General features: G+C 36.7%; 5 protein-coding genes across 13 annotated transcripts; 3 read left to right on the forward strand and 2 right to left on the reverse strand.

Annotated features, from left to right (window-relative positions):
* LOC104763399 (cytokinin hydroxylase-like) lies at positions 7609 to 12823 on the forward strand. Its single transcript, XM_010486776.1, has 5 exons — positions 7609 to 7615; positions 9848 to 10357; positions 10490 to 10719; positions 11024 to 11623; positions 12199 to 12823. The coding sequence occupies exons 1-5, from the start codon at positions 7609 to 7611 to the stop codon at positions 12622 to 12624; spliced, it is 1773 nt and encodes a 590-aa protein (XP_010485078.1). The 3' UTR covers positions 12625 to 12823.
* LOC104761250 lies at positions 13475 to 17331 on the forward strand. 2 transcript variants are annotated; one of them, XM_019239836.1, is made up of 12 exons: positions 13475 to 13773; positions 13859 to 13942; positions 14037 to 14153; positions 14272 to 14573; positions 14660 to 14748; positions 14815 to 14918; positions 15016 to 15106; positions 15191 to 15266; positions 15354 to 15468; positions 15557 to 15625; positions 15919 to 16381; positions 16631 to 17331. In XM_019239836.1, exons 1-12 carry the CDS (start codon positions 13536 to 13538, stop codon positions 17124 to 17126), a joined length of 2244 nt encoding a protein of 747 aa, XP_019095381.1. In that variant the 5' UTR covers positions 13475 to 13535; the 3' UTR covers positions 17127 to 17331. The 2 variants fall into 2 exon arrangements, with proteins under 2 accessions (XP_019095381.1, XP_010482601.1); XM_010484299.2 differs by lacking the exon at positions 15557 to 15625 and having other exon boundaries at positions 15850 to 16381.
* On the reverse strand, positions 17748 to 19976 carry LOC104761251 (binding partner of ACD11 1-like). 8 transcript variants are annotated; one of them, XR_763123.2, is made up of 9 exons: positions 19743 to 19976; positions 19483 to 19614; positions 19317 to 19392; positions 19107 to 19220; positions 18732 to 18976; positions 18336 to 18549; positions 18224 to 18271; positions 18077 to 18090; positions 17748 to 17985 (listed from the first exon to the last, which is right to left on the reverse strand). XR_763123.2 is itself a non-coding variant. In XM_010484301.2 (6 exons), the coding sequence occupies exons 2-6, from the start codon at positions 19599 to 19601 to the stop codon at positions 18456 to 18458; spliced, it is 648 nt and encodes a 215-aa protein (XP_010482603.1). In that variant the 5' UTR covers positions 19602 to 19614; positions 19754 to 19976; the 3' UTR covers positions 17748 to 18455. The 8 variants fall into 8 exon arrangements, 2 of the variants coding, with proteins under 2 accessions (XP_010482603.1, XP_010482602.1); XR_763124.2 differs by lacking the exon at positions 18077 to 18090; XR_763122.2 differs by having other exon boundaries at positions 17748 to 18090.
* LOC104761252 lies at positions 22386 to 23411 on the forward strand. The gene has a single exon (XM_010484302.2). It carries the CDS (start codon positions 22451 to 22453, stop codon positions 23168 to 23170), a length of 720 nt encoding a protein of 239 aa, XP_010482604.1. The 5' UTR covers positions 22386 to 22450; the 3' UTR covers positions 23171 to 23411.
* On the reverse strand, positions 23507 to 26061 carry LOC104761253. Its single transcript, XM_010484303.2, has 2 exons — positions 25705 to 26061; positions 23507 to 25005 (listed from the first exon to the last, which is right to left on the reverse strand). The coding sequence occupies exons 1-2, from the start codon at positions 25798 to 25800 to the stop codon at positions 23773 to 23775; spliced, it is 1329 nt and encodes a 442-aa protein (XP_010482605.1). The 5' UTR covers positions 25801 to 26061; the 3' UTR covers positions 23507 to 23772.

Genomic DNA, 26652 nt, shown 5'->3' on the forward strand with positions numbered 1-26652 from the left:
GGAACATAGGGGAAGACCTAAGTACCATACTGGAAGAGTGGAAGAAGTCAAATTAAAAACAGTCTTTAACCAGTTCAAGTTATCCTCACTTACACCGGAACAAAACAAGGAGGTTTTCTCAATATTCATTGTCAAACCAGAGATTTCCTCAAATTTTGCAAGAATAGACATAACTCCGCTCAAAGAATGCTCTGATCCCTCTAAGAAGATTAATAAATCATCAGCAAACCATAGATGAGTAAGCTGAAGGTCCTCACACCCAGGGTGGTACTTGAAAAATCCTTCTAGAGCAGCTTTATTCAACATTAAGGATAACGAACAGAATTGGGGATAAAGGATCCCCTTGACGCAGACCCGTCCTTCCTTTAAAGAAGCCTGAAGTAACCCCATTGATATTAATACTGAAAGACGGAGAACACACACAAGCTCTGATCCAGTTAATGAAAATAAGAGGAACCTTATAAGCCTGAAGAGAATCAAGAAGAAAGTCCCATCTAACTGAATCAAAAGCTTTTGAGATGTCAACTTTGAGTGTGATTCTTTCTCCACCAGAATTAAGATGATAACCTTGCATAACTTCTGAAGCAAGAAGCACATTCTCTATTATAAGCTTGTCCTTTACAAATGCGGTTTGGTTTGGAAGTATAAGGTCAGGAAGCAGACTATTTAATTTATCTAACAAGAGACGAGATATGAGCTTGTAAACCGTATTAAGACAAGAGATGGGTCTGAAGTCCTTCAATTCAACAGCCCCTGGCCTCTTTGGAACTAGGATAAGAGATGTGGAATTTAAGGCAGTTGGGATAAAGGAATCATGAAAGAACTGGAGCACACTCAATGTTAATTCCTGCCCAATAATAGACCATGTAGCCTTGAAGAACTCTACAGGAAATCCATCTGGTCCTGGTGTTTTATTGAGAGGCAACTTGAGAAGACAAGCTCTTATAGCTTCAGCAGAGAAAGGAGAGGAGAGAGAAGATTGCTGCTCAATCGAACAAGTTGTATGGATTAAAGAACTAAGGAGCTCAGGTAAATCAGGACAAAATCTGCCTCTAACTGAACGTAGGATCCCAGCAAAATAGACGATAGCTAGATCATGAGTTTCTTAGAGAGATGAAGTGAAAGTTCCATCCGGTTTCAACAGAAATTTGATGGCATTTTCTAGCATTCCTAGCCGTAGTAACCTTATGGAAAAAAGAATTATTAAAGTCACCTTCACCCAACTATCTTAGACGAGACTTTTGTCTGTAAAAACTCTCCTCCACAAGACTAAGATGCAACCACCCCTCCAAAGCTAATTTTTCATTATGAATATTGATCTGAGAAGGGACATTCAAAGCTAACAGCTGAAGATCATCAAGCTTGGAGTGAGCCTCAACAACTCTCTTTTCTAAGCCACTAAAATTTTTCTTCATCAAATCTTTTATAGGCTTTTTCATCATTCTCAGCTTGAAACATAAGTCTTTAAGAGTAAGAACTGATATACCAACATGTATCCAAGCTTCCGTAACAGAATCCAGAAAACTTCGATGCTTTGTTAAAAGCGAAAAAAAATTAAATGGCCTAGTACCATAAAACGGAGGAGGCGAGACGATCTTTATATGACCATGTGTATGATCAGAGAACTCAGGGGCTTGAAAGGTACAAAAACTAAAAGGGAATCATAGCAGCCAACAACCATTCACCAAGCATCTATCTAGTTTTTTCCCAATCGGATCTCCTGATCTTTTGTTCGTCCAAGAAAATTTAGGTCCACAAAAGGGAAGATCAAAGAGACCTAAGTCAGCTAAACAGTCTCCAAACATACGCATACCTCTTGTAGAGCTGACCGTATTATTATTTGAGGTTTCTGCTGGACTAAGAATCTCATTGAAATCCCCATTAATCATCCACGGCTTGTTTGCTAAACAGAGAGATGTGTATCTATCATGAAGTGAACTCAAAAGCTTTTTCCTTTCCTCTTCCTCGGTAGATGCATAAATCGCTGTGTAAATAAGAACTGACCCATCCTCCAAAGAAACCTCACAAGTAATTGACTGAAGGTCAACAAAAAGAACTGTTGCTTTAGTCGAAGCTTTGAAAATGATCCAAATCTTTCCTAACTCCGAGAACCAGTAATTAGACAAAAGAGACCACTCTGAACCAAGAACTGACATAATAAAATCCTTACTAGCTTCTTTAACATGTGTCTCCAACAAAGCTCCAAAAGTGACAGGACGACTACGAAGCCAGTTATAAAGAGGTCGATGCTTTGAAAAATCATTAAGACCTCGCACATTCCAAAAAAAGTTGTCTGACATATAAACAGATTATGGAGTGTGACGCTTCCCTCTTTGCAGGGAGAGAACGCAACCTTGAGCAGGTGAGATTTGGCCATACCTTTTTCTCTTTGATTTCTTATCTTTGGAGGAGGCTGAAGAGGGAGAAGAACCATAGAGAACCAGCGAAGAAGACATCTCACCCAAGACCAAAGCATTTTCCTCTACTGATAACAGTTCAAAAGGGTTTGAGATGGAAGTAGAAGGTTGAACCACTGAGAGTAAAGGCGAGGAGAGAATACTAGGGGTGGCCAATTCAGGCAACTGAACAGAATTGGTCGAAGCTACATCCAAGTCCACAGAAGAACATTCATGAGCAAGGGGTAACCCAGATGGAGCGGAAACAGAGGGAGCTCTGATAACCTGAGAGGAAGTAGGTAAATCCTCTTTTCCATGAACCATAGAATCTGAAGTAGGGGTCGAAACTTGTTTAACATGGCCTTCAGACACGGGTTTCCAAACCTGTTGCTTTTCCACATGAGTTGATGAAGAAGCATTATTTCCAGGTCCTTTAGGGGTTTGCTTCTCTTTTCCAGCCAAAGAAGATTGCATATGTGAATTAATAGCAGTAGGACAAAGTGAAGCTTTATGTCCAATTTCATTGCAAAGAGGACAAAGAGGAGGTAACCAAGGGTAAGAGACATTAAGAAGCAAGACATTTCCATCATCTCGTTCTATTTCCAGCACCGATGGAAGAGGTTTCATAAGATCTACAATTACTTTTACCTCGGCAGAGTTGACACTAGTGAAAGGTTTATGATCCACTGCTCGCCCCAACGGCCTACAAATGATACTTAAACCCTCTGGAGTGATTAAATCAAAAGGGATATCCTTAATAGATGTCCAAACTGGCGCTTTCTCTAATGAAGGAGGAGTAAAACTGAATTGTGACTTCCAAGCCGTGACAAAGAACGGAGAGTCACCTACATACCATAATTCATGTTGCAGCACCCTATTCCTTAACGATGGAGAGGGGATATGGAATAGAAAAGCATTGGAGGTCAGTTTATGAACTGTGACTCTTTTATCTTTACCCCACAGAAAGTTTAAAACACCCCAAATCTTCCCATAAGATGGAGTCGTACTATAGAAGATGCCCACAATGAAATTTTCATGAAGCTTTGCACCTTTTTCAAACACAGAATTTGAAACTTTAACCGCAGGGCGACCTTCTGTAGACATAGAAATCGAAGCTGATGAAACAGGAATCTTACCTGAAGAAGTAAGATTATTTGCCCAATTAAACCCTGAGTCGGTAACACCAGGCGAAGAAGCTTGTCCGGGATAGGGAGGAAGAGACGAATTGTCTCCAACCAGAGAAGAAGGAGCCGCTCCGAGAACTCCTTTCTCAGAGGGAATAGTATTAATTGGCTGCGGAAGAGAGGAAGAAGAAGGCAGATCTGACATCTCTGCATCGACAAGATGAGGAAACTGAACCGGCAAAAAAGAACCAGAGAGAGGAGAAGAAGAATCCGGAGAAGCCGGCGGAGGGGGAGAAGGCAGAGCTTCTGCCATCGAAAAAACAAAGCTTAACGGTGCTGAAATCGGACCTGAAAGAAAAATCGCTTCTGTTTTCACCAGCTGACATCATTTTTTTGTGTCCTAATTAGATATTTTTTACTAGCCACAACTTTTATAAGTTTTACATAAATTGTTCTGCGATCCACGATTCCATGATATATATAATCACACGAGATAAATATTTCTTTTTTCTTTATTTTGCGAATAAAACCTTTTCGTGGTTGGAAAATTCATAAAGATTCGCCGACCCTTTATATATATCATGGATTGGACGGCGATTATATAAACTCATGTCGGTTAATTTTTACCACTTTCAGTGATTTTTACCAATTTTTACACACAAAAAAAAAAGAAATCCAAAACTATTTTTGCCCTTTTGGTATTTGAGGGCATATTACGTAACGCGTGTGATGCACAGTTCTAAACATTTATCGTTTTTGGTTTTGTATGAATTGTATGATTATTGCGGAGTTTTATGATATGGATTATGAAACATCTTTCTTCTTTTTTTTTTTTCTTTTTTTTTGTCGCCCAAACTTAAATTAGAAATTAAACAAGATTATACCCAAAGACAGTGAGACAATGTTTAGCTAGAGAATCGGCTACAATATTCGCAGACCGAGGGATAAAGCGACAGGAAAAAGATAAGAAACTCGAAATTCCTACAAAGATATCAGAAATGACTCCGTGAATTTTCAGTAGAGTTGATCGAGCTTTGAAGGCTCTAACCAATTGTTGACAGTCAGATTCAAGAAGGAAGTGAGATACTCCTGCACTGACCGCATCAATAATAGCAGCTCTACAGGCCAAATATTTCGCCATGAGAGGTGAAGATACAAATTCACAAACTGTAGAGTGGAGAGAAGTGATTCCCTCTGCATTTGTTAAAGTCCAACCGAGCCCCGCAGTCTTCAAGTCACTTCTCCAAGCTCCATCTGTTCTACAAACCACACCAAACCTAGGCATTGAGTTAATATAAGAAAGATTAGCCCTTTGTCCTCCTACCAATGTTGTGATGGGCTTTTGTTTCTGCAGTTGGGCTAAGGACCACTCTTTTGCATCAAGAATAGCTTCTTGAAGTGTTTCCTCTGAACTAAAGGTTCTAACATTAAAAACCTGTTGGTTACTGGCTTTCCATAAATTCCAACAGATCCAGGGTGCTAAAGGACTCGAAACAAGGCCTGTGGGGGGAAGACAGATCAACTGATTGGCAACCCTCAGTCCATAACTAACCTCTTGAACCAAGGAGGCATTAAAATCCCCTGCAAACGGTGCTTCCTTCCACACTTTGACAACAAAAGGGCAATGGAAGAGCATATGTGAAATGGTCTCCGGGTCTCCACACTTATCACAACACTCATTAACCGGAATGTGTCTCAAAGTGAGTTGTTGACCTGTGGGTAGCGCTTCGTGTATAGCTTTCCAGAGAAACATTTTGACCTTGGGAGTCGTATGTAAGTACCATACCTCCTTTCTCCAGTTCACTACTCTTTCAAAGGAGCCCGTAGAAGTATTACGGCTTTCCTCGGAGGCACTAAAGTATCCGGACTTTGTAGAATATACTCCTGAAGGATTACCCAGCCAGACTAACTTATCCACCACCCCTAGCCGGCTCGGTTTGATCATCATGATTTCTGAGAACAAATTTGGACAAACCGCCATAAATTTTTTCTTATCCCAGTCGAGACAACCTGGAAGGAATAGATCCTTGACCACAAAGTCTTTACTCCAAAGTGGGGGTGGTCCCATAAGTCTCCTCGCTTTATCTGAAATGATCCAAGCATCATTCCACACCTTAATGATTCTACCATCCCCCACTACCCAACCATGATTCTTCAACAAAAGGTCTCTTCCTATCAGAATACTCCTCCAGCCATGTGAGGCAGAACTTGGACAGACATTATCCAGAAAAAAAGAGGAGAAGTTGCAATATTTACCCAACATCACAAGAGCCAACAAGCAGGTCGGATTAGTGAGAATTCTCCATGCCAACTTTCCCAGCAACGCTGCGTTGAACTCTTGGAGATCTCTCAAACCCAAACCACCGACCATTTTTGGCTGTGTAAGCTTATTCCAAGCTATCCAACACATGCCTTGCTTCTCAGCTTTTGTGTCCCACCAAAATCTAGTCATTACCGACTGGATTCTCTTGCATAAGGACACTGGTAACTGGAAGCAAGACAAGGCATATGAAGGCATTGCCATCAACACACTCTTCATCAACGTCAATTTTCCTGCTCCAGAAAGAAACCGATTAGACCAGGACAGAGCCTTCTGACGAATCCTAATCCACAATCAATAAGAATAGATCCTTCTTTTTTCTGCCAAAATGCTCAGGCAAACCTAAATATTTTCCAACACCACCCTCCCTAGAAATACCCAGGATTTGTTTCACTCTTTGCCGCCTGTATTGGGGAGTTTTCCTAGAGAAAGAAATGGATGACTTGATCGAAATGGATGACTTGATCACATTTATCTTCTGTCCCGAAACTCTTTCGTACTTATTCAGAACACTCTTGAGAGCCTTAAAGGTTTTGTCACTACTTTTGCTGAAAAACATGGTATCATCTGCAAATAGATCAAGATGATTAATCCATGGACAACCCCGAGCCACTCTGATGCCTGGTAAACTTCCTGTTTCTTGAGCTTTCTTGCATAAACCTGACGACACCTCGCTGTACAGTATGAAGATGTAATGGGATAGAGGGTCCCCTTGCCTAAGATGAGATGTAATCTTAATTTGTAGTTTTGGGGCAAAACAGAGATAGTTGGGTGCTTATACTAATACTAACTACCTCACTCCGACCAATCTACGCGGTGTAAGTGTGTAACCATATACGTATATATTTCTAATAACCATATACGTATAATTTATATATACATATATATATATATAGATATATTTCTCCAATAGAAATATATATATTAAAAAAAATCTTAAATGAGGAAGCTGGTGGACCTATATTACCTATAAACATAAACTGGCCTCGATCAAGAACACTAACAAACAACTACTTTTGGTTTCATTCACATGAGTTTTAGTGGTTAAATCCAAATATACGACAATTTATGTCACATGATTGTCGCATCGCTATTCCGTTAATAAGAAAATGACAAGTGTTAGTCTTTCAACAAAATAAAAAAAAAGAAAGAAGATAAAGTGTTTGTGTGACAGTGCTGTAACATTTAGTAATATGAAATGGAGAAAGTAATATGAAATGGAGAAAGTAAAAAAAATATAATTTTCAATTGATTGTTTGCATTTACTTTTTCTATTTACATTTCATTAGTTTCTCCTTTCCAAATGAACTCACAATATTAAGCATTTTAAACAAAAATTGATTTTGTTAATAGTAAATGCTAAAAGTCCAACGGAAAAAATTGTTTGTATATGGTATTTTTTTTTAACATCTAATGTTTTGCATTTGCATTTAGGATTAATAAAAACAAAATTCTGTAAGACTTGAATTATTATTATATATTTTTTGGAAAAAAGTTATTTTAAATTTCGAGTTTAATCGTAAAAGCATAACTTTTTTCTTTTTTTTTTTTGGTGGGTGTTGGTATCTTATGTTTTAAAAGAGTTTTCAAATGATTGGTGCTACTTATGTGTCACACCATTTAGTGTAGTACTATTGGTGTTAGATGGTATTGTTGGTACAAAGATTAGACTCTAAAACAGAATTTTCCATCTACAAACCAAAAAAATTTAAAAAGTTGTTTGTCAAGGAAAAAAAACGGCTGTTTAAAGAGGACCTGATTATCGTATATGTCAGGTCTTGTGTTCTTATTTCGTATATGTCAGGTCTTGTGTTCTTAGTACAAGTCGTAGCAGCTTACGCGTGTGATTAAAAAAATATGGTTCATACGCGAAACCTTTGACTATTACGTCTCTAAACTCGATACTTAAAACTTATATTATAATAAGTTTTGTAACAATAAGTAACTAATAATCCATATTTATTATATAACGCACATGTGTCTTCTTCTTCTTTTTTGTCAACTCCATAGAAAATGGAAAAAGGACAAAAGAAATAATATATGTCCTACTGAGGAAGAGATCCAGTGGTCCATGCCAGATATAACAATGTTATGTGGTTTATAATAGATTGTAGGTTGATGTGTGGCTCGATCTAATTTGGGCTAACAGATTGAAACCTAAGGGTTTCACATTGAACTGTTAGAGCATTTAAGATTTATTTCTCACAATTATAGTTAGGTAGCGTGATTCTCATCGATTTCACATATTGGGTCCAAAAACTATAGCATTTCACATGTACAAATTCACTTGATTTTGTTGACAAACAAAAATCACTTGATTACGGTTGAAAAGTATATTTTATATTGTGTTTAGAACTAGAAAACTATAATATTCTACTTTTCACTAACCAACTTTTTAAATCATCATACTCGTCACTTTGTTCCTAATTCATCTAATTTTCATGTTTTCACACGTAATAAGAAAACATATTAAAAGTGATTATAGAATTACGTTATTTTTTAATTTATAATTGTCTATAACTCTAATATATAGTATTTAATTATTGTTCTTGAAAAATTTAGAACTCATCAATAATGACCAATAATTATTGTATATAATTTTTTTATAAAAAAAAAATCCTTTTTAAAACAAACAATTTCCTAAAAATTGGATTAATAAGGAACAAAGGAAGTAAAAAAAAAAAGAACAAAGGAAGTAAAAAAAAAATATTTTATTTAAAATAAAATTTATTTTATTTTAGTTCACATATATACTTAAAAAGGAATCTAGGATTATTAATGAGTTCATATTTTGTGTAATTCAATTAAAACAAAAGAATATAGGATTATTAATGAGTTCAATTATTACATAATTGGTTCATGATTTTAGACACTTTCTTTAACAATTTTTCACTTATTCACTTTTAATGATTTTGTGGACCTCTCAAATATCTTCATAAATTAGAATCTTCATATTTTTAATGATTTTTGTCATTTCTCTAAAAGTGAATAAGTGAAAGATTGTTAAAGATTGCTAGAGAGTTTTGTTGAGTAGTTTTCTAAAATCTTGTAAAGTGCTCCAAACAATTCCTGTATTTTTGTGATACTTTCCATGATTTTATTTTGTAAAGAAAGTGTATAAAATCATGAACCAATAACATATCAATTGAATTCATTAACAATCCTAGATTCTTTTATTTTAATTAAATAACACAAAACTTTTAATGGCTTTATAAAAGTCTGAATCCATTAACCCAAATTTGTTAAGATTTTAAATGACTTTTTACAAATCACAAACTAATAAGACTAAACTTTTACAGAGTTTAACAAAATCTTGATCTAATAACAACATATTCTATATAACATTTAAAATCTTTAAAACTCTATTCAAATCTCAAACCAATAACCCCGTTAATTAGTGTTTTAGTTTTAAACGTAGTTACTAGTTATAACCTAAGTAATACAGAACAAGTTGTAATGTAAGTAATCTATTTATCGGTTAAGAAAGAAAATAATTGTTTTTTTCAGTTGACAAAAAAATAGTGATAATTAAAAAAGAGGAAAGTTATTGTATATAACCTTTTTGCCAAAAAGGATTAAAAGACAACAGACACACATTCACATAACTTTCATTTATTCAAAAAGCAGCCGGGAGATACAAATTAACTGTGCAAGGATACTATTAGAGAAATGGCAAAAAAGACAAAGAAGCAAAATGCCGATAATGTTTGACCAAAAAATGGTAAAGAAACGTTATGCTATATATATGAAACATAAACTAAAAGAAAAATACAATTAAATAAATAGAGGAAGAGAGAGTCTATTGGTCAAAGTCTGACATTCTTCAAGACCCGAACCTAGTTAACATCTATAAATACCTCATTTGGTTCATTCCCATATTTCACCAGCAAACATTCTTAATACAACAACCCACATATTGCACCTACATCACTCCCTCGTATACAATTCGTCACAAGAATTTTTTAAAAATACAAGCATATTTTTTTTTTGTTCTTATACATAAATAGTTTGGGAGATNTTACCAAAAGAAGAAGAACAACATCATCAACAAACCCAAACACCATCCACCGGAAAAACCACTGGCTTCTTTTCATTTCGGCAACTAAACATCCTTGCAGTAATCATCGTTTTCTCCGCAAAGGGTCTCGTAACGATCCAAGACTTCATATTCACGATCCTCACTCTCATCTACTTCTTCTTCCTCTCTAAACTCATCTTCCCACCACACAACAACCCGAGCCGCGACGCTCCTCTCAACGTTTCCGTTGTAGTTCTTTGCCTTGTGTTCTTCAAGCTCTTCTTGCGTTGCTGGATATTGCCAGTTCGAACTCAAAAGAAGCTTAGAGATAACGGATTTTTAGGTCCACAACCTAGTTTTCCATTAGGAAACCTTAATGACATGAAGAAGCTGAAGATGGCTTCGCTAATGGTGGATAATAGCAAATCTTCCACTATTATCAACCATGACATACACTCCATTGCACTTCCACATTTCGCTCGGTGGCAACAAGACTACGGTAACTAATTATCCACTCTCATATATATATTTAAGCTCCGGACGACATTCATACCATATGATCGGTTAGGCTACCAACATTACTATATGTAATTATTAACATTTATCATTGGTTACGTCTTATGTAACGCAGGGAAAGTGTTTGTTTACTGGCTAGGGATAGAGCCGTTCGTGTACGTTGCGGATCCTGAATTCTTGAGTGTTATGTCGAAAGGTGTATTGGGGAAGAGTTGGGGGAAACCAAATGTTTTCAAGAAAGACAGAGAGCCAATGTTTGGTACCGGTTTGGTTATGGTCGAAGGTGATGATTGGACAAGACATCGCCACATCATAACTCCTGCATTTGTCCCTCTTAATCTTAAGGTATAATTATAATAATTAAATTCTTTTTTACCGTTTACATTGGCATGAGTCCAAAATTGTAGAAAAGTAATAGGGTGACTAATCTAGTTCAACAATTTAGACTTTATAGTTCTTTCTTTCCCAAAAGCATGAGCCACCATTTTTCACGACGGATAAATTTCAAGGTCTTAATTATGGTGTGGAACAGACTATGGATAAAGTTAAATATTAGACTCATTCAATTCAAAACGTCTTAATTACTAGAATATTTCTCATTTTCTCATTACTTTTCATTGATCGTCTTAATTAANGTCTTAATTATTAGGCAATGACAAACATGATGGTGGAATCAATCTCCAACATGTTGGATCGATGGACGATACAAATAAACTCGGGCAATCCCGAATTTGACATGGAAAGCGAGATCATAGGAACAGCTGGTGAAATAATCGCTAAGACAAGCTTCGGAGTCACGGGAGAAAATGGAGTTCAAGTCCTCAAAAACCTAAGAGCTGTGCAATTCGCTCTCTTCAACTCAAATCGCTACGTAGGCGTACCGTTCAGCAACATTTTGAATTTCAAGCAAAACGTTAAAGCAAAGGAGCTAGGCCGAGAGATCGATGGTCGCCTTTTGTCGTTCATAAACGAACGGAAGAGGGCTGTAGTCAAAGGTGACGACCAAGGCCACGATCTTCTCGGAATGTTGCTAAAGGCGGATCATACAGGGAATTTTACGGCAAAGGAGCTTGTGGACGAATGCAAGACGTTCTTCTTCGCTGGCCACGAGACGACGGCTTTAGCACTTACGTGGACGTTCATGCTTCTCGCGATTCATCCCGAGTGGCAAGACTCGATCAGGGAAGAGATTAGACAACTCATCGGAGATTCCAAGATTGAATATAACAAACTTGCCGGACTAAAAAAGGTACGTTACCAAACACAGTACACAACAATCCACGTGCTTAATCATATGCATGCATAAATTATATTTGGACGCGTTCACAAAATACAATTTGGCATGTTCACATTTTCGTAGAAAACAAAAAAAAAGTTAATGCACATAGATTTGGAAATAAATGTAGCCTGATACAACATAATTAATATACACCTTAAGTATAATTTAAACCTAATTAATATATACATCTGACAACTGTGGTCAAAGTCTAATGGTCACAAAGAAGTCAAAATCCCCGAAACGAACTACAAATGATCAAAGCATAGAGGCGCGTCGTCGCCTCTCTAAATCAGAACTAGTCAACGACTGCGCTGACCAATAAGTGAAGCACCACGTAATCTAATAAGTATATCTCTCTAGCTACTCATATAATGCATATTCAATCTGTTTATATCCATGACAAAAACGTGTGACACAAGTGTCATTAGTGATACTTTAATTAAATATTAACACTTCATGATTAAAAATTAATTAAACCACTTACCTCTTGATTTTTTTTTTTGTATGTATATTAACGTATCAAACTTGTGATCATTATAATGCAGGTGAGTTGGGTGATGAACGAGGTTCTTCGGCTATATCCGCCTGCGCCTAACGCACAACGACAAGCTAGGACAGACATTGACGTGAACGGTCGAGTGATTCCAAACGGAACAAACATTTGGATCGATGTGGTGGCGATGCACCACGACGTAGAGTTGTGGGGAGACGACGTTAACGAGTTTAAGCCGGAGAGATTCGACGGCGATTTGTACGGTGGTTGTAAGAACAAGATGGGTTTTATGCCGTTTGGTTTCGGAGGGAGGATGTGTATCGGTCGGAATTTGACGACCATGGAGTACAAGATTGTCTTGTCATTGGTTTTGTCCCGGTTCGAAATCTCGGTTTCGCCCGGTTATCGTCATTCGCCGACGTATATGCTCTCTCTTAGACCAGGATACGGTTTGCCTCTAATTGTGCGACCACTTTAGTTTGCATTAACGCACAAATTACTAAAAAATGTTTTTAATCTCGAGTTTGATTAGGATCGTTTTTCTTTTTTTTGGTCGGCAGATCAAATTAAATTTACGGTCTCGACACATGTGTCTTGTTTTTCCGGATACGGGAATTACCTCTTCTTGTATTTCTTTGTAATTTCATTAATTAATGCAATATATGTTTTTTAAGATGTTTCTTGTGCTCTTTTCTTGGGTTAATGCAATATACTAATCTAATTTTTGTTTCAAATTAGTCGTTTTTCAATTCACAATATTTTATATAGATTTTGCAATTTTATCTGTATCTTCTAAGTATCGAATAAACAATATGTTAATTAAGAGTCAAAAACTAATGTTTTATTAAATATACGTAGAAAAACTTTAAACAACAACTAATTTTAAATAGATAGAATATTAATCAGCAATGATTGGGGATAGTGGTGAGTTAGAAAAAAAAATACTAATATGTTTGGAGTTTTAGTTTTGTTTGAGAGAGAGTGTCTTTTTATATATTTAATGTGATTTTTAAAACTGATTTTTTTTTAATTTACTCTTCACCTAACATTCTAATATGATTTTTTGAACTAATTTTTTAAAGTTACTCTTCACCCTTAAATTATTCAATAAATTTATGTAATATATCATTCATTAAATATGAGTATATTTAAATCATATTTGTCGTAATTTAGGTGAAATGTGTCAAAATAAATGATGTGTTGGGTGAAAAACTAATAAATAAATTATGGTGGGTGGAAATTGGAAACAGTATATATCAAAGGGGCCTTTCTCGTAATTATACGAAAAGGTTCGTATCACGTTTCTTGTCTCGTCTGTCTAATGAAGCAACGAACGAACCAAAAAAATGTAATCGTCTGTGGAAAAAATCTTACTGAACAACAACAACTATGGCGTCTACAATGGCGACATGGACGACACCAAGCTCTCTCCAGCTCAGAGTTGCTCTAAATTACGGTTCCTTCAAGGCTCCGGCGAGAGCGAAGATGACGAAGCTAAGTCGCCGTCTCCAGATATCATCAAGCGTTGCGCAAAACGCTGAACCGGGTCGGGATTTGGGTGGGTCGGATCGATTTCGTGGGTGGGCTGATTCAGATGACGAGGATAACACTACAGATTGGTTCAAAGGTACGATTTTTTTGATTAGATGTGATGATGGGTTACTTACTCTGGTAGATTCATAATAAAGTTTTGATTTTTTTTTTGTTTTCAGGAACCTTGTTATCTGGAGTGGCTGGGATGGTTCTCTTTGTTGGGTTAACTTACGCGGCTTTATCTTACAAGCGCAATGGTTTAAGTATGTGTTTCAATCTTTATTTAGTGTGGGAATTGTGTGATACAATGTAGTTGATTCCAACTAGTAAAGTTCGAATTTTTTGGTGAATGTTTAGGACCAAAAGTAGAAGTTTTAGTGACTACTGTTGGTGAAAGTTCAAGTGATCAAATCAGCACTGTTGGGGATGAGGGATCTAATGTAACTGAACAAGATAACCAGGAAAGCTCTAGAGGTATGGACACCAATGTACCAAGCTTGATAAGTCTTGCAACCAATATTTCATTATCTTACCTCTCAATGTTACTTGCCTGTTTATTCATAAGTGTTCCTTTTGATGGATGTTAGTTTAGATTCTTCTGTTTTATCTCGGGATGGCATAGATGTGGTGTTGAAATCCGCGTCTCCTAGCAAAGAAAATGACGAGGGTGAGAAAGCATTAGAAAGCTTAGCTGAGAGATACACCTCATCGACAGAGTTGGATGGAGTAGTTACGCATACCTCTGAAACCCCAAACGAAAAGCTGAAGACCCGCCGTTATACAGGGATACCTGCTCCTTCTACAGTTCCACAAGTAGATCCTATAAAACCTATCTTTCCAACGGTTGTGGATCCAGTTCAAAGTCAAGTGTTTTCAGCTTTACAAGCTTTAAAGGTACTGCTTTCTAACTTTCAGATTATTATGAACTATCTAGCAGTGCAACAGTTTAATGAGTTGTTAAGAACTGATTGCTATTCCAGGTTATTGAATCCGATGCTCTGCCTTATGATTTATGTACACGCCGTGAATTCGCTCGTTGGGTGGTTTCTGCAAGCAATGCGCTGTCAAGGTAATTCTCAAAAGTTTCACCATATTTCAATGCCTCACATTGTGAAACTACCTTCATCCATTACAGGAACTCGGCATCAAAAGTATATCCTGCCATGTACATAGAGAACGTTACTGAACTTGCATTTGATGATATCAAACCTGAAGATCCTGATTTTCCATTCATTCAAGGTGATCATTAGATTATCTTTTACCTTCATGCTGAGTCAATGAAGTTATATTTAGCTATATTTAATCTGATTTCTTCATTTTGTATTGGATAGTATAGGTTTGGCAGAGGCAGGACTTATCTCAAGCAACCTCTCTAACCTAAACATGCCTTCTACTGAGAGCAGTCGGTTTACGTTCTCCCCAGAAAGGTATTTATTTTCATCCAACCAAGTTATAAAAGCCTAGCTACTGCTATGTGATTTCCACTCTTCTTATCTATTCTTTCTCTGCAGCCATCTAACACGTCAGGATCTTCTAAGCTGGAAGATGGCTTTGGAATACCGACAACTCCCAGAAGCTGATAGCAAGGTTCTTTTTCTATTCCTTTCTTTCGTCTTTTCCACATTTAGTCATAAGAGTGTCGTTAACCTTACACAACTACTTTTCCTTTTTCAGAAGCTATATCAACTTTCTGGTTTTCTTGACATTGATAAAATAAACCCAGAAGCGTGGCCTGCCCTTTTAGCTGACTTATCCGCTGGAGAACATGGAATAACAGCACTTGCTTTTGGTGAGTGAGATTCTTGCTTCTCTTAAGTAATAATATCATCAGAGTTTCACAGCCGCGTTTTGTTTTTAAAAGTCTTGTGTCCCTCTAGGGCGTACCAGATTGTTTCAGCCATCTAAAGCGGTTACAAAAGCCCAAACAGCTGTGTCTCTTGCAATCGGTGACGNTTTCCTTTTTCAGAAGCTATACCAACTATCTGGTTTTCTTGACATTGATAAAATAAACCCAGAAGCGTGGCCTGCCCTTTTAGCTGACTTATCCGCTGGAGAACATGGAATAACAGCACTAGCTTTTGGTGAGTGAGATTCACTTGCTTCTTAAGTAATAATATCATCAGAGTTCCACAACCGCGTTTTGTATTTTAAAAGTCATGTTTCCCTCTAGGGCGTACCAGATTGTTTCAGCCGTCTAAAGCGGTTACAAAAGCCCAAACAGCTGTTTCTCTTGCAATTGGTGACGCTTTTGAAGTAGTTGGTGAGGAGCTAGCTCGTATTGAAGCAGAAGCTATGGCTGAAAACGTGGTTTCTGCACATAACGCGCTGGTTGCTCAGGTCGAGAAGGATATAAATGCTAGCTTCGAGAAAGAGCTTTTAAGAGAAAAGGAACTAGTAGATGCAGTGGAGAAAATGGCTGAAGAAGCAAAGTCGGAGCTGGCGAGACTTAGAGTTGAGAAAGAAGAGGAGACTCTTGCATTGGAGAGAGAACGCACATCTATTGAAACAGAAATGGAGGCTCTTGCGAGGATACGAAATGAGCTTGAGGAACAACTTCAAAGCCTTGCGAGTAACAAGGCAGAGATGTCGTACGAGAAAGAGAGGTTTGATAGACTTCAAAAGCAAGTGGAGGATGAGAACCAAGAGATACTCCGGTTGCAAAATGAGCTTGAAGTTGAAAGGAACGCTTTATCCATAGCCAGGTATAGAATTCATTATCTTGAAATTTCTTGTTTCTTTTCCAAGCAAAATCAAATGAGCATGAATAGATCTTAGACAGTGAGACAAAAAGTTCTAGGTAGAGACAAAAATATTTGTAATTGTTAAATGACAGCCTCTTTCTATTGATTAGTTTGACTCGGAAGCGGTTTATATTGAGAAATGTGACAAGTCAAACATAAGAGAGTTTAGCTCTTTCAGGTCATTTACGGTTATGAGTTTTGGTTTTAAAGGGATTGGGCTGAGGATGAAGCGAGAAGAGCAAGAGAACAAGCAAAAGTGCTAAAAGAAGCTAGAGGACGTTGGGAGAAGTATGGGCTAAAAGTGATTGTTGACAGTGACCTCCACGAACAGACAACAACGGAATCTACTTGGCTGAACGCAGGAAAGCAAAATCCTGTTGAAGGAACCATGAAAAGAGCTGGAAGTCTGATTGCTAAGCTCAAAAAGATGGCGAAAGATGTAGGAGAGAAATCCAGAGAAGTAATCTACTTGATCATAGAGAAGATAAGCCTTCTGATATCAGCCTTGAAACAACAAGTCCATGGACTGGAGAACAAAACCAAAGACCTGAAAATGAAAACCAAGTCTAAAGCAGAGGAAGTGTGGAGAGAAACGAGCTTGAGGATTGATGAGATCAGTAGTGTCTCTATAGTGAAGGCTAAGGAGACTGTAGAAGAGTTTAAGAACAGAGTTGGGAAACTCGGCGAGAAATTCAAGCCGAAGTAGGTTTGCGGTTTGGTTGAGATTAAGATTTGTCAAACTAAAAAAGCAAAACAATGAATTGTCTTAATTTTCAAAACAGGAAATATAGGAAGAGCCCCAACTTAGATAGATAACTACACTGATTTGATTATATGTTTGTGGTCTTCGCCAGTTAATGCCGTTTGGGGTTCTATGAATACAATCACGCTCCAAGCAGTTGAGGATTGAAGATGAAAGATCACATAAATACAATAATAAACTAGTATGGTACTGGATGATACACTTCAAATTTTAAGCCAAGATATGAAATTAAGTTGACTCTCACTCAAATTTTTATAAATACTAGGTTAGTACCGCAGCGTAGCGCTGGTTGTTTTTAAATATTTTTTTTAATAAGATTTTTATTTTGTATTTTTTGAAATCAAAATTTAATATAAATTGTTTGGAATTAGAATTTACTATTGAGTTATTTGGAATTTTATATAATCATGTATCCAATGCCTACTCAAAGTTCAATTCCAGAATATAAATATTAATATAAAACCAATGTACCTCAAATACTTTATGAGCCGTCTTGCAAATAATTAATATCTGTTAGTGCATCTTGTTGTTTTTTGGATCCAAGAGTTAAGAGTACGCATAATATAGTAAGTAAAAAGAAGTAACCACACTTGTCATATCTGAAGAAAATGTCGCAGTACTTGTACACATAAGTGCTACAAACACATGTCTATATAAAACAATGTGTGAGCATGAGGTTCTCAATTAAAAAGTATGAATCGTAAGTATTAAGAACCAAAGAAAAAAGAGGTTTGAAAGCATATACTTTCCATCTCCTTGGCGGCACTAACATTGGAACATAAGGAATTAACCTATGCTTACCCTGCATGAGACAAGAACAATAAAAGATCACCTATAAAAGCTCATGCATGGAATAGTTTTAAATCAGAAAAAAACGTTTTAAGTTAACTCACAGACTTATCCAGTCCTGCAAAGGAAAGCAAACTAATCATATCAAAGTAGGTTTTAAATAGTATTTCTTAACATATATTAAATCATAAATTCCTTGAAGATAACATACAAAGATACAAAATACGGAAGCAGGCGATTGAAGGACGAACCTGAGGTAACGTGACACGAGGTTGATGAATCCACTTTTCTCATTCGCACTGAAACAAAAAGGAAACAAATCACAGTCTAAACAATGAAGATCCAGAATCGACAACACAAAACCTCATCTCAGTAAGTCCATCAACGGCGGATTTGAGCTGCGGGAGCTACTCGGTTGCGTCGGCCATGGATAAATTTTCCGATGAGGTATATGCGACAAAAAGAACAAAGATTTGGTGACCCTCAGGAACTCCGATCCAACTTCAGAACAGACTTGGAGAAATAAAAGGATAAACCGAGTAACGAAGATGTGGTCCTAACCGCCTCCCAAAACAATCTGGAGCAAAAAAAGACATAAAACTTAAAAACATATGAGTTAAATTTCTATGGAAACACACTTGCGTTACTATCCAACTCTTTTGTCAATGAAAGGTGACCACTAAATAGATAACACTCAGTTCCTTGAAAACAGAATGTGACACACCAAATCGAATACAAATTATGTTCTCTACACATTACCTTTGGTCGGTCATTCTTACAGCTTCAAGTCCGGTAAAGATTTTGTCAGTGAGACCAATCCTCTGCTCTAATTGGGAAACTCTAGCCATCGCCGCAGCTGATACACCTTGGGATTCGTCAAAGGTTTTAGCTTTGCTTAAATCGTCTTTGCCTAGCACGAATCTTGTGGCAAGCATTGTTTTCACCACTTCTTGAGCTTTAGTCACTGCTTCTCCAACGTTGAACTCGCCTCGTTGAGCATGAGGCTACATGATTGAAGAACGACCGAGCTTTAGAAATGAGACCAAACATTAAACCATTGAGTGTAAGATTCTACTATTTAATAAAAACACAGAAAGATCAAAACTGAGAAATGTGTAAAAGAAAGATTCATACATTTGAGTATGATTCATCTTCAAAACCCTGTGGAGTCGCATTCCAGAAATCGAACTCTTTGTGATGTTGTCCCCAACGAGTAATGCAAACACGCTGATCTAATATCGTTGTGCCCTGAAGAAAGCGAGAATTCCAACGAACCGAGTTATTCATACTCAAGAGACACACAAAAAGAAAGAAAAAAGTGAATAAAATCGAAACAAGACTTACACTGAGTAAAACAGCAGGTTCTTGGGAATAAGAATCCCTGAACATCACATAAGCAGTGCAAGCTTGCTCACCCGACCTAGTCTCGTTAACAACATAGCAGATTTAATCTTGTGAATCCAGAATATGCACAAAATACCAATTTTGTCTAGAAGTAAGGTTTGTTTACCTGACAATATCAATATATTCGATTGTACCAGAGAAAGAGAAGAAATCAATAAAATCTTTCTCAGTAACAAAGGGAGATAACCCAGTCACTTCAACACCATATCCAATTTGATGATCCATCTTCACCCAACAGCTGAAAAAAAGAAAAACAAAATAAAGAAACCCTAAAATATCTCAATTTAACCTAATTCGACAGATTCATCACTTCCAGACGAAATCGAAAATCATAAATATAAGGAATATACTATTCCTAATCTCTACCTCATACTTACATAGCTTCACATGGTTCTGAAATTTCAAGCGAAACTTGAGCAAGAACAGATTGCAAATTGTATCAAGAACACCAATTGATTCACACATCGTATTACTGCAGAGTGGTGGCGAGTTCTTGAGAGACGGTGAAGCGAGAATTGAGAAATCAGATTTCGAGTTGTTGAGATTTTGGGGACTTTTTAGATAAATTTCAGATTATTAGAATGTTATTTGACAGGTAAGCAAAATTATAAATGATCTTTATAAATAGTTATAATTTGATTAGTTACAGATTTGATTGATTTGATTAGTTATATAAGATGAGTTATATTATTGTTATAATTTAATTAGTTACAGATTTTTTCTAATGTGTCAGTTTCTGTTTTAATACAAAAACTGAGCTGTCAACACATTTTCAGAAACCAAGAAGTTTTAGTGTATTGATTTGACCATATATATTATTAAATTACTTACAAAAATCTTGGCAATAATTTTTTTAGTTAGATAATGATATCACAAGATTGTATTGTTTTTTATATTAAGAAAAAGGTATAGAAATAATTCTATGTTGAAATATACATAAGTTAAATAACATAGTGATTACGATGAATCTTTGATTAAATCACATTAAAAAGTTGAAAAAAAATATATTATTATAAGATTGTCGATAAAAAAAATATATATATATATATATATATTATAAGAGATTGTGTTTTTATATCTCTGTCTATCAAAACATTCTTCATGGTTTCTAAGGTTCATGAAAGAATGGGCAACTCAATTTCGTATGCAACATCGTACTCATTCGGCGAAACAACATGGTCAAATCCAACTTCTACGATTGTGAACAGCTTAACGGAACATCCTCCTTCTTCCTACTCCGTCAAGATTGAGAATCTCACACAAATTAACAATGAAAAATACCAATCTCGTCGTTTCAGGGTAGGCGGGTGTGACTGGTATGTATCTAGAATCTAGCTTTTACATTAGCTGGCGGCCTACGTACTTAGTATTCGGTAATATTTATGTTTTATGACTTTATGAAGCATGCATGAAACACATATCGACGATGATTTTACTCTATTCACATTAGCTCCAAAATTGTTCAATATTCAATCTTCATCATAGGAAAAGAACACTAATTAATCTTTCTTACTTACTTATGCAATAATATATATAAAAAAAAATCAGGAGATTGATTATATATCCGGAAGGGAACAACGAGGACGACGGAAGCGGTTTTGTTTCAATGTACGTGAAAATAGAAAACACCACATCCGAAGTTTTTGATATGTCAAGTTCTTCGTCTTCAATACGAAAAAACAAAAGTACTTTACAATTCAAGGTATGTTCATTTGTCATATATATATATGGTCACATTGAATTAATTACTCAAATTTTTTTGTTCTTTCTAATAGATACTGAGGTAAAGCGTTTCAACGCTTTAAGAATGGTAAGTGGATTCTCTCAAGTGCTTCCTTTCTATTTGTTCAAGGATCCGAAAAATGGATATGTCTCGGAAGGGAATAAATGCGAGTTTGGTGTTGAAGTCATGGTTGTTCCACCCCGTACCAATTGGGAAGTCGTCTCTCTTAACGAGAGACTTTTTTATCCAGAACTCTCCTTATTGTCGAGGATTACTCCAAATTGGTAAACAAGCTTCATGTATCAGACAATTTTTCAGTTGGTGGAAGAGAATGGTAAGTAAAAGTAAGGCTACAAAATCATTGGTATATTATATACACATAGATGTATGCTTACATAATAATGTGATTTCTATGATTTCTAGGGTTTTGAAGATGTATCTAATAGATAGAAGAACTAAAGAAAATGCCAAATCGAAATCGTTGTCTTTTTTTCAGCAATAGCTGATAGTGAAACCCTCTCAGAGGATGAGAAGGTTTACGTGGATGCAGATCTCCGAATATCAGACACATACTACGATGAAAATCACATCACAGGCGAACGTACGTATATCTTGAAACTACAGTTTTCTTTTAATTTTTCTTGCATGCAGTTAAGTGCTGGTACAAGACACCAGGCCAAGAATGGGGTTGGGAGTTTGACAATTTTGTGGCTTCAGCTAAACTTTGGGAAAGTATTCAGTTGGACAATGACTCTTTGACATTGGAGGTTGAATTTAAAGTTGTTTCTACAACTAGGTATTCTAACCCATGATCTTAATTAATAGCCTTTTCTTTTAGACTATCAATTACAATATATATCTCTACAACAATTCCATATTCTACTACATGTAGCGTGTGATACAATAACGATTTCTGGTTTAATTCGTTTTTTAGTTAAGCCATTTCAATAGTTTGGTTCCTGTTCATTCATTTGGTTTTTTATGTAATACGCGTAACCGGACCGAATTCTAATTTTCAATTCAGTTTTTGGAATCGTTCGGTTCTTGCGTACGTAGTATCCAAAACCAAACCGAACTGAAAATTTCGGTTTAAATTCGGTTTGGTTCTTCGGTTAATATGTACTGGCCTAATTAAAATCTAAACTAATAATTTGTGAGCACAAATGATAAGACAAACCAAAATAAAAAATTCCAGTTCTGTAAACACTCCACGTCTTCTAAAACCTCTTACATAATCCGCCACGTGTTCACTTCTTCAAACTCTTTTTATCTCCTCTCTCCCAACTCAAAATTTTCTCACCACATTTTCCCAAGAAAACAAGAAAAAAAAAACCAAACCAAAATAACAACAATGTCTGGAGGTGTCGGTCCAACGTACAACGACATAACCTTACCAAAAGAAGAAGAAGAACATCAACAAACCCAAACACCATCCACCAGAAAAACCACCGGATTCTTCTCATTCCGGCAACTAAACATCCTCGCAATAATCATCGTTCTCTCCGCAAGTGGTCTCGTAACGATCCAAGACTTCATATTTACGATCCTCACTCTCATCTACTTCTTCTTCCTCTCCAAACTCATCTTCCCACCACACAACAACCCGAGCCGCGACGCTCCCCTCACGAGCTCCGCAAACAAGATCTTCCGTGTCTACGTAACGTCGGCGGGGATCGTCGGGCTTTTGATCCCGATCTGTTACATCTTCGAAGGAATGTTCGAGGATGATAAGAGCGGTGTGAGCGCAGCTGCACCGCACGTGTTTCTTTTGGCGAGTCAGGTTTTTATGGAAGGGTTGGCTGCGTCGTTTGGGTTCTCTGCTCCGGCGAGGATCCTTGTTCCGATTGTATATAACGCCAGGAGGGTTTTGACTCTTGTTGAGTGGATTTTTAGTGAGTTTTCCAGGGAGTATGTGAACGGGACGACGGTGTCTCCTCGGCGGATGTATGCCGGGAAAGTTTTGGCTGCGGTCAATTTGGGGATTTGGTCGTTTAATCTCTTTGGTGTTTTGATTCCGGTTTACCTACCCAAAGCTTTTAAGAGGTACTACGGTTCTGAGAAGGGGAACTAAAAAAACCCGGTTTAGTTTCGGTTCTAATCAGAAGAATTGAAACCCGGTTTAGTTCCTTCTTTTAGTTCCCAGCTCTTGTTCTCTTTTTGTTTAATCGGTCCGGTTTGGTTTTAGGATTAATCGTGATCTGGATGTGTTTTTCTTTCTTTGGTCTGTATACTATTTTGATGTTTTTTCTTTGAACAAGGTTTATGCAGCTCTTAGTTTCATTAGATAATAACCAAATCTATGTTTCATGATTGATCAGCTTAAAGAACGAAAATGAAATAGCCAAATGATTTAGGCTAAGATCGTTATCTGAGTTGAAACGTGATGTTTGTGTGAAAGAGTAACAACAGAAGAATTAAAAATTTATTTCAGAAGGCATGAGTGCTTATATAAATGTAACGACATTGTAAGCTGACACAAGAATATTCCAAAGTTCCTAACTACATCAGTAGTACAGAAGTTAACTGCAAACCAAAGCTTAGCTTATTTATTCAGTGTGTATAAGTTGTTAGAACCCAATCTCTTACCTTTTTTTCACCATCCATGTTCAAGGGTTGTTATAGTTTGTTTTTGGTAATGAAGAAGAAGAATGAGACATGTTATTATTATATTGGTTAGCTGACTCCAGAACGTAACCCAGGGAAGAAGCTCCAGCTGTTTCCTGCGACCTTCTCAATATTCTCTTCTTTAGTGTTGTCGAATTTGAATTCTTTGCTAGATCCAACCGATGAGGAACTCAGTTTCTGAATTCTCTGCTGTTCGGTTTCTCTATTCTCTATACTTTCAATCTTTTGGAAGCTGTTTCTTCTTCCTCTGTCTGTTAATGAACTCTCCTCTGTCGCAATCCGGTCATTGTTGTTCATTCTGTCGTGCGATCGATTTAGCTTGCTTGCAAGACAACGTGCAACGTCTTCGCCTGTCAACTCAAAAGACACTCTGTGATCTGCAACAATGACTTCAGAGCCATGATCCGAATTGGCCAGTGAGGCAACCTCAGAGATCTGATTCTGAAGTGGCCATGTGGTGTTGTTGGGTGTTAGGTTCCCAGACACTATCTCTGGACCATTTGGTGTCAGAGCGCCTGAAGCCAAACCTGAACCGTGCCCAACAGGTGTGATCGAGCCAGAGCCAAACCTCGATCCCCATTTACGAGCTGTGAAATGCTCAAAACCAAGGAACTTTGGAGGCTCACCTATTCGAAACTCGACCATGGGTGATTTACCCGGGTAAGGAGATGATGTACCAGAGTTTGAAATCACTGACCCGGGGGATATAAGATTACCACCACCAGGACTCCCCGGACACACCTGGTTAGACCGAAACTCATAGTGTGAAGATGAGAACTTTTGATTCATCCCGCTGCTGCTATCCCTTCGAGTTAGCTCCAACGAAGATGTAAGCAACTGAGCAAAGGGCACTTCAGGGGACGAAGGTGTAGTTATATGGACTGAAGATTCCGGAGGTGGAGTGTACGGTGCAGTAGATGGCTCGGTTATAAACGCAGAGAAAACAGGAGGAGTGACAGGTTGAGTTTCATTAGCATATGGTCCAACGGTAAAGACAGACCGAGGTTCCTTAGGAGAGAATGCATTGCTGGTAAGAGAAAGTGGACCAACAGGCGAATGAGAAACCGATGAAGGATCAGATTGAAGAAACGAAGCTGGAGATGAAGGAGGAGCTATAAAAGGAAGAACAACTGTAGTTGAAGTTGATGAGTTTTGAACTGTAACAACCGGAACTCCAGATGCAACAGGTTCAGGTGCAAGCACAGCGTTACCAATCCGTTTGTTGTTCTTTTGTAATCCAAAACATGAATATAAGCTCCAACATTTTGCCCATCTTCTCTTCTATATAAAACCAAACACATCAAAATTTAGATTCATGAGCTACAGAAACTTAATCTTGATCCCCTTTCCAGAGACATAGAGAACTGTTTCAACCAAAGTAAAACAGCTATTTGAAATAAAGTAAGTAAATAAAGAAGATAATTTACCTAAACGTCTTGTTAGTTCTCACTTTTGGAGAAAGTTATACTAATCTGAGGAAAATTACTGAACATGAAGTGAAAAGAAAAAAGAATAACGCTTTAAACCTTTTTTTAATGATGAATGCTATAATGACTTGTAAAGCAGAAATCCACAATAAGATTGGAAAAAAAAGTTAACATATTCTTCTTTCATCAAACAAACCTTTTTTGGTAAAATCCAAACACACACAAAAAAGTAAAACCAGTGAAATCAAGAACTAAGCTTTACCAATTGCATAAATCTTAGCTCTCTGATCTAAGAATCTATTAGAAGAACGTTGGATCTAAACTTGGAATCTAAACTTCTATTTCTTAATTTCTTTACCTCTAATCCAAAATCAAAACACAAAAATTTAGACTAAGCACAGATCATATATCTCACAGAAATCAAACAATAAGCAACAAATTGAATCATGATTCTATATTATACAGTCAGATTCAGGAAAAAAGAAAGCGACAATACTGATCTGAAGCAGAAGACATTTTTATAATATCGGAAAACTAGAAGAAGGAAGTAAACCTGAACGGAAGAAGGCTGAACACGAGACTCGGCGGTGACGATAGCAGTAGCGGCGGCGTTAACAGTCTCAACACTATTATTAACAACGTTGCTCATCTTTTTATTTTTTGCAACTTCAGATTCGCCACAACACCGACGACAATAACATCCGGATTCGCTACTACTACTATACTACTCTTCTCTTACACTTGGATCTCTCTAAGGAAGAGAAAGAGATTTTTCCCGAGAAAAATTTAAAAAAAATGGTTTATTGTATAGTGTTGATGGGATTGAATTCTCTCTCTCTCCTCTCTCTTCTCTCTCAGGGAGGGAGGGGTCGTTATCTAATCCAGCTTTTCATTCAATTTTAGTTACTACTAGTAGTTTATAGCATCATTTACAACTTGATTAGTCATATGTAATTTTGGGAGGGTAAATTACGGTTTTTTTTTTTTTTTTTTAAAGGTAATTTTAATTTTATCAAAGTGAAAAAGTCTAAGCTGAATTTTCTTCTCCTGAACTATAAAGTAAAATTAAACGCGTACTTCACTCAACCAATATCCAATTGTTCGAATTATCTAGCACAACATTAATTAAAACAGTGTAATTGTAAAAAAACTCTCAGTCCAAACGACTTTTCTAGCAAAATACAAAAATGAAACAAATAACTATTTTCTTAATTTTAATAATATATTTTTTCTTGGTGTTTTTTATAAGCGTTCGGATATCAGATCGGATTCGATTCAGATTTTTTCGGATTTCGGATTTTTTGGATATTGACTCTGACATCCATTCGGGTATTTATAAAATTCGGTTTAGTTTCGGTTCGAATAATTTGGATTTCGGATCGATTCGGATATGATTGTCGATAACCAAAATTAAACCAAAAGTTATTGGACAATGTTTTATTCGAATACTTTTTAATCTTATTGTACCCAAATAACCATACTAATGGAGTATTAAAACAAA

The sequence above is a fragment of the Camelina sativa genome, chromosome 18, assembly GCF_000633955.1.
Source record: "Camelina sativa cultivar DH55 chromosome 18, Cs, whole genome shotgun sequence".
Lineage (NCBI taxonomy): Eukaryota > Viridiplantae > Streptophyta > Magnoliopsida > Brassicales > Brassicaceae > Camelina > Camelina sativa.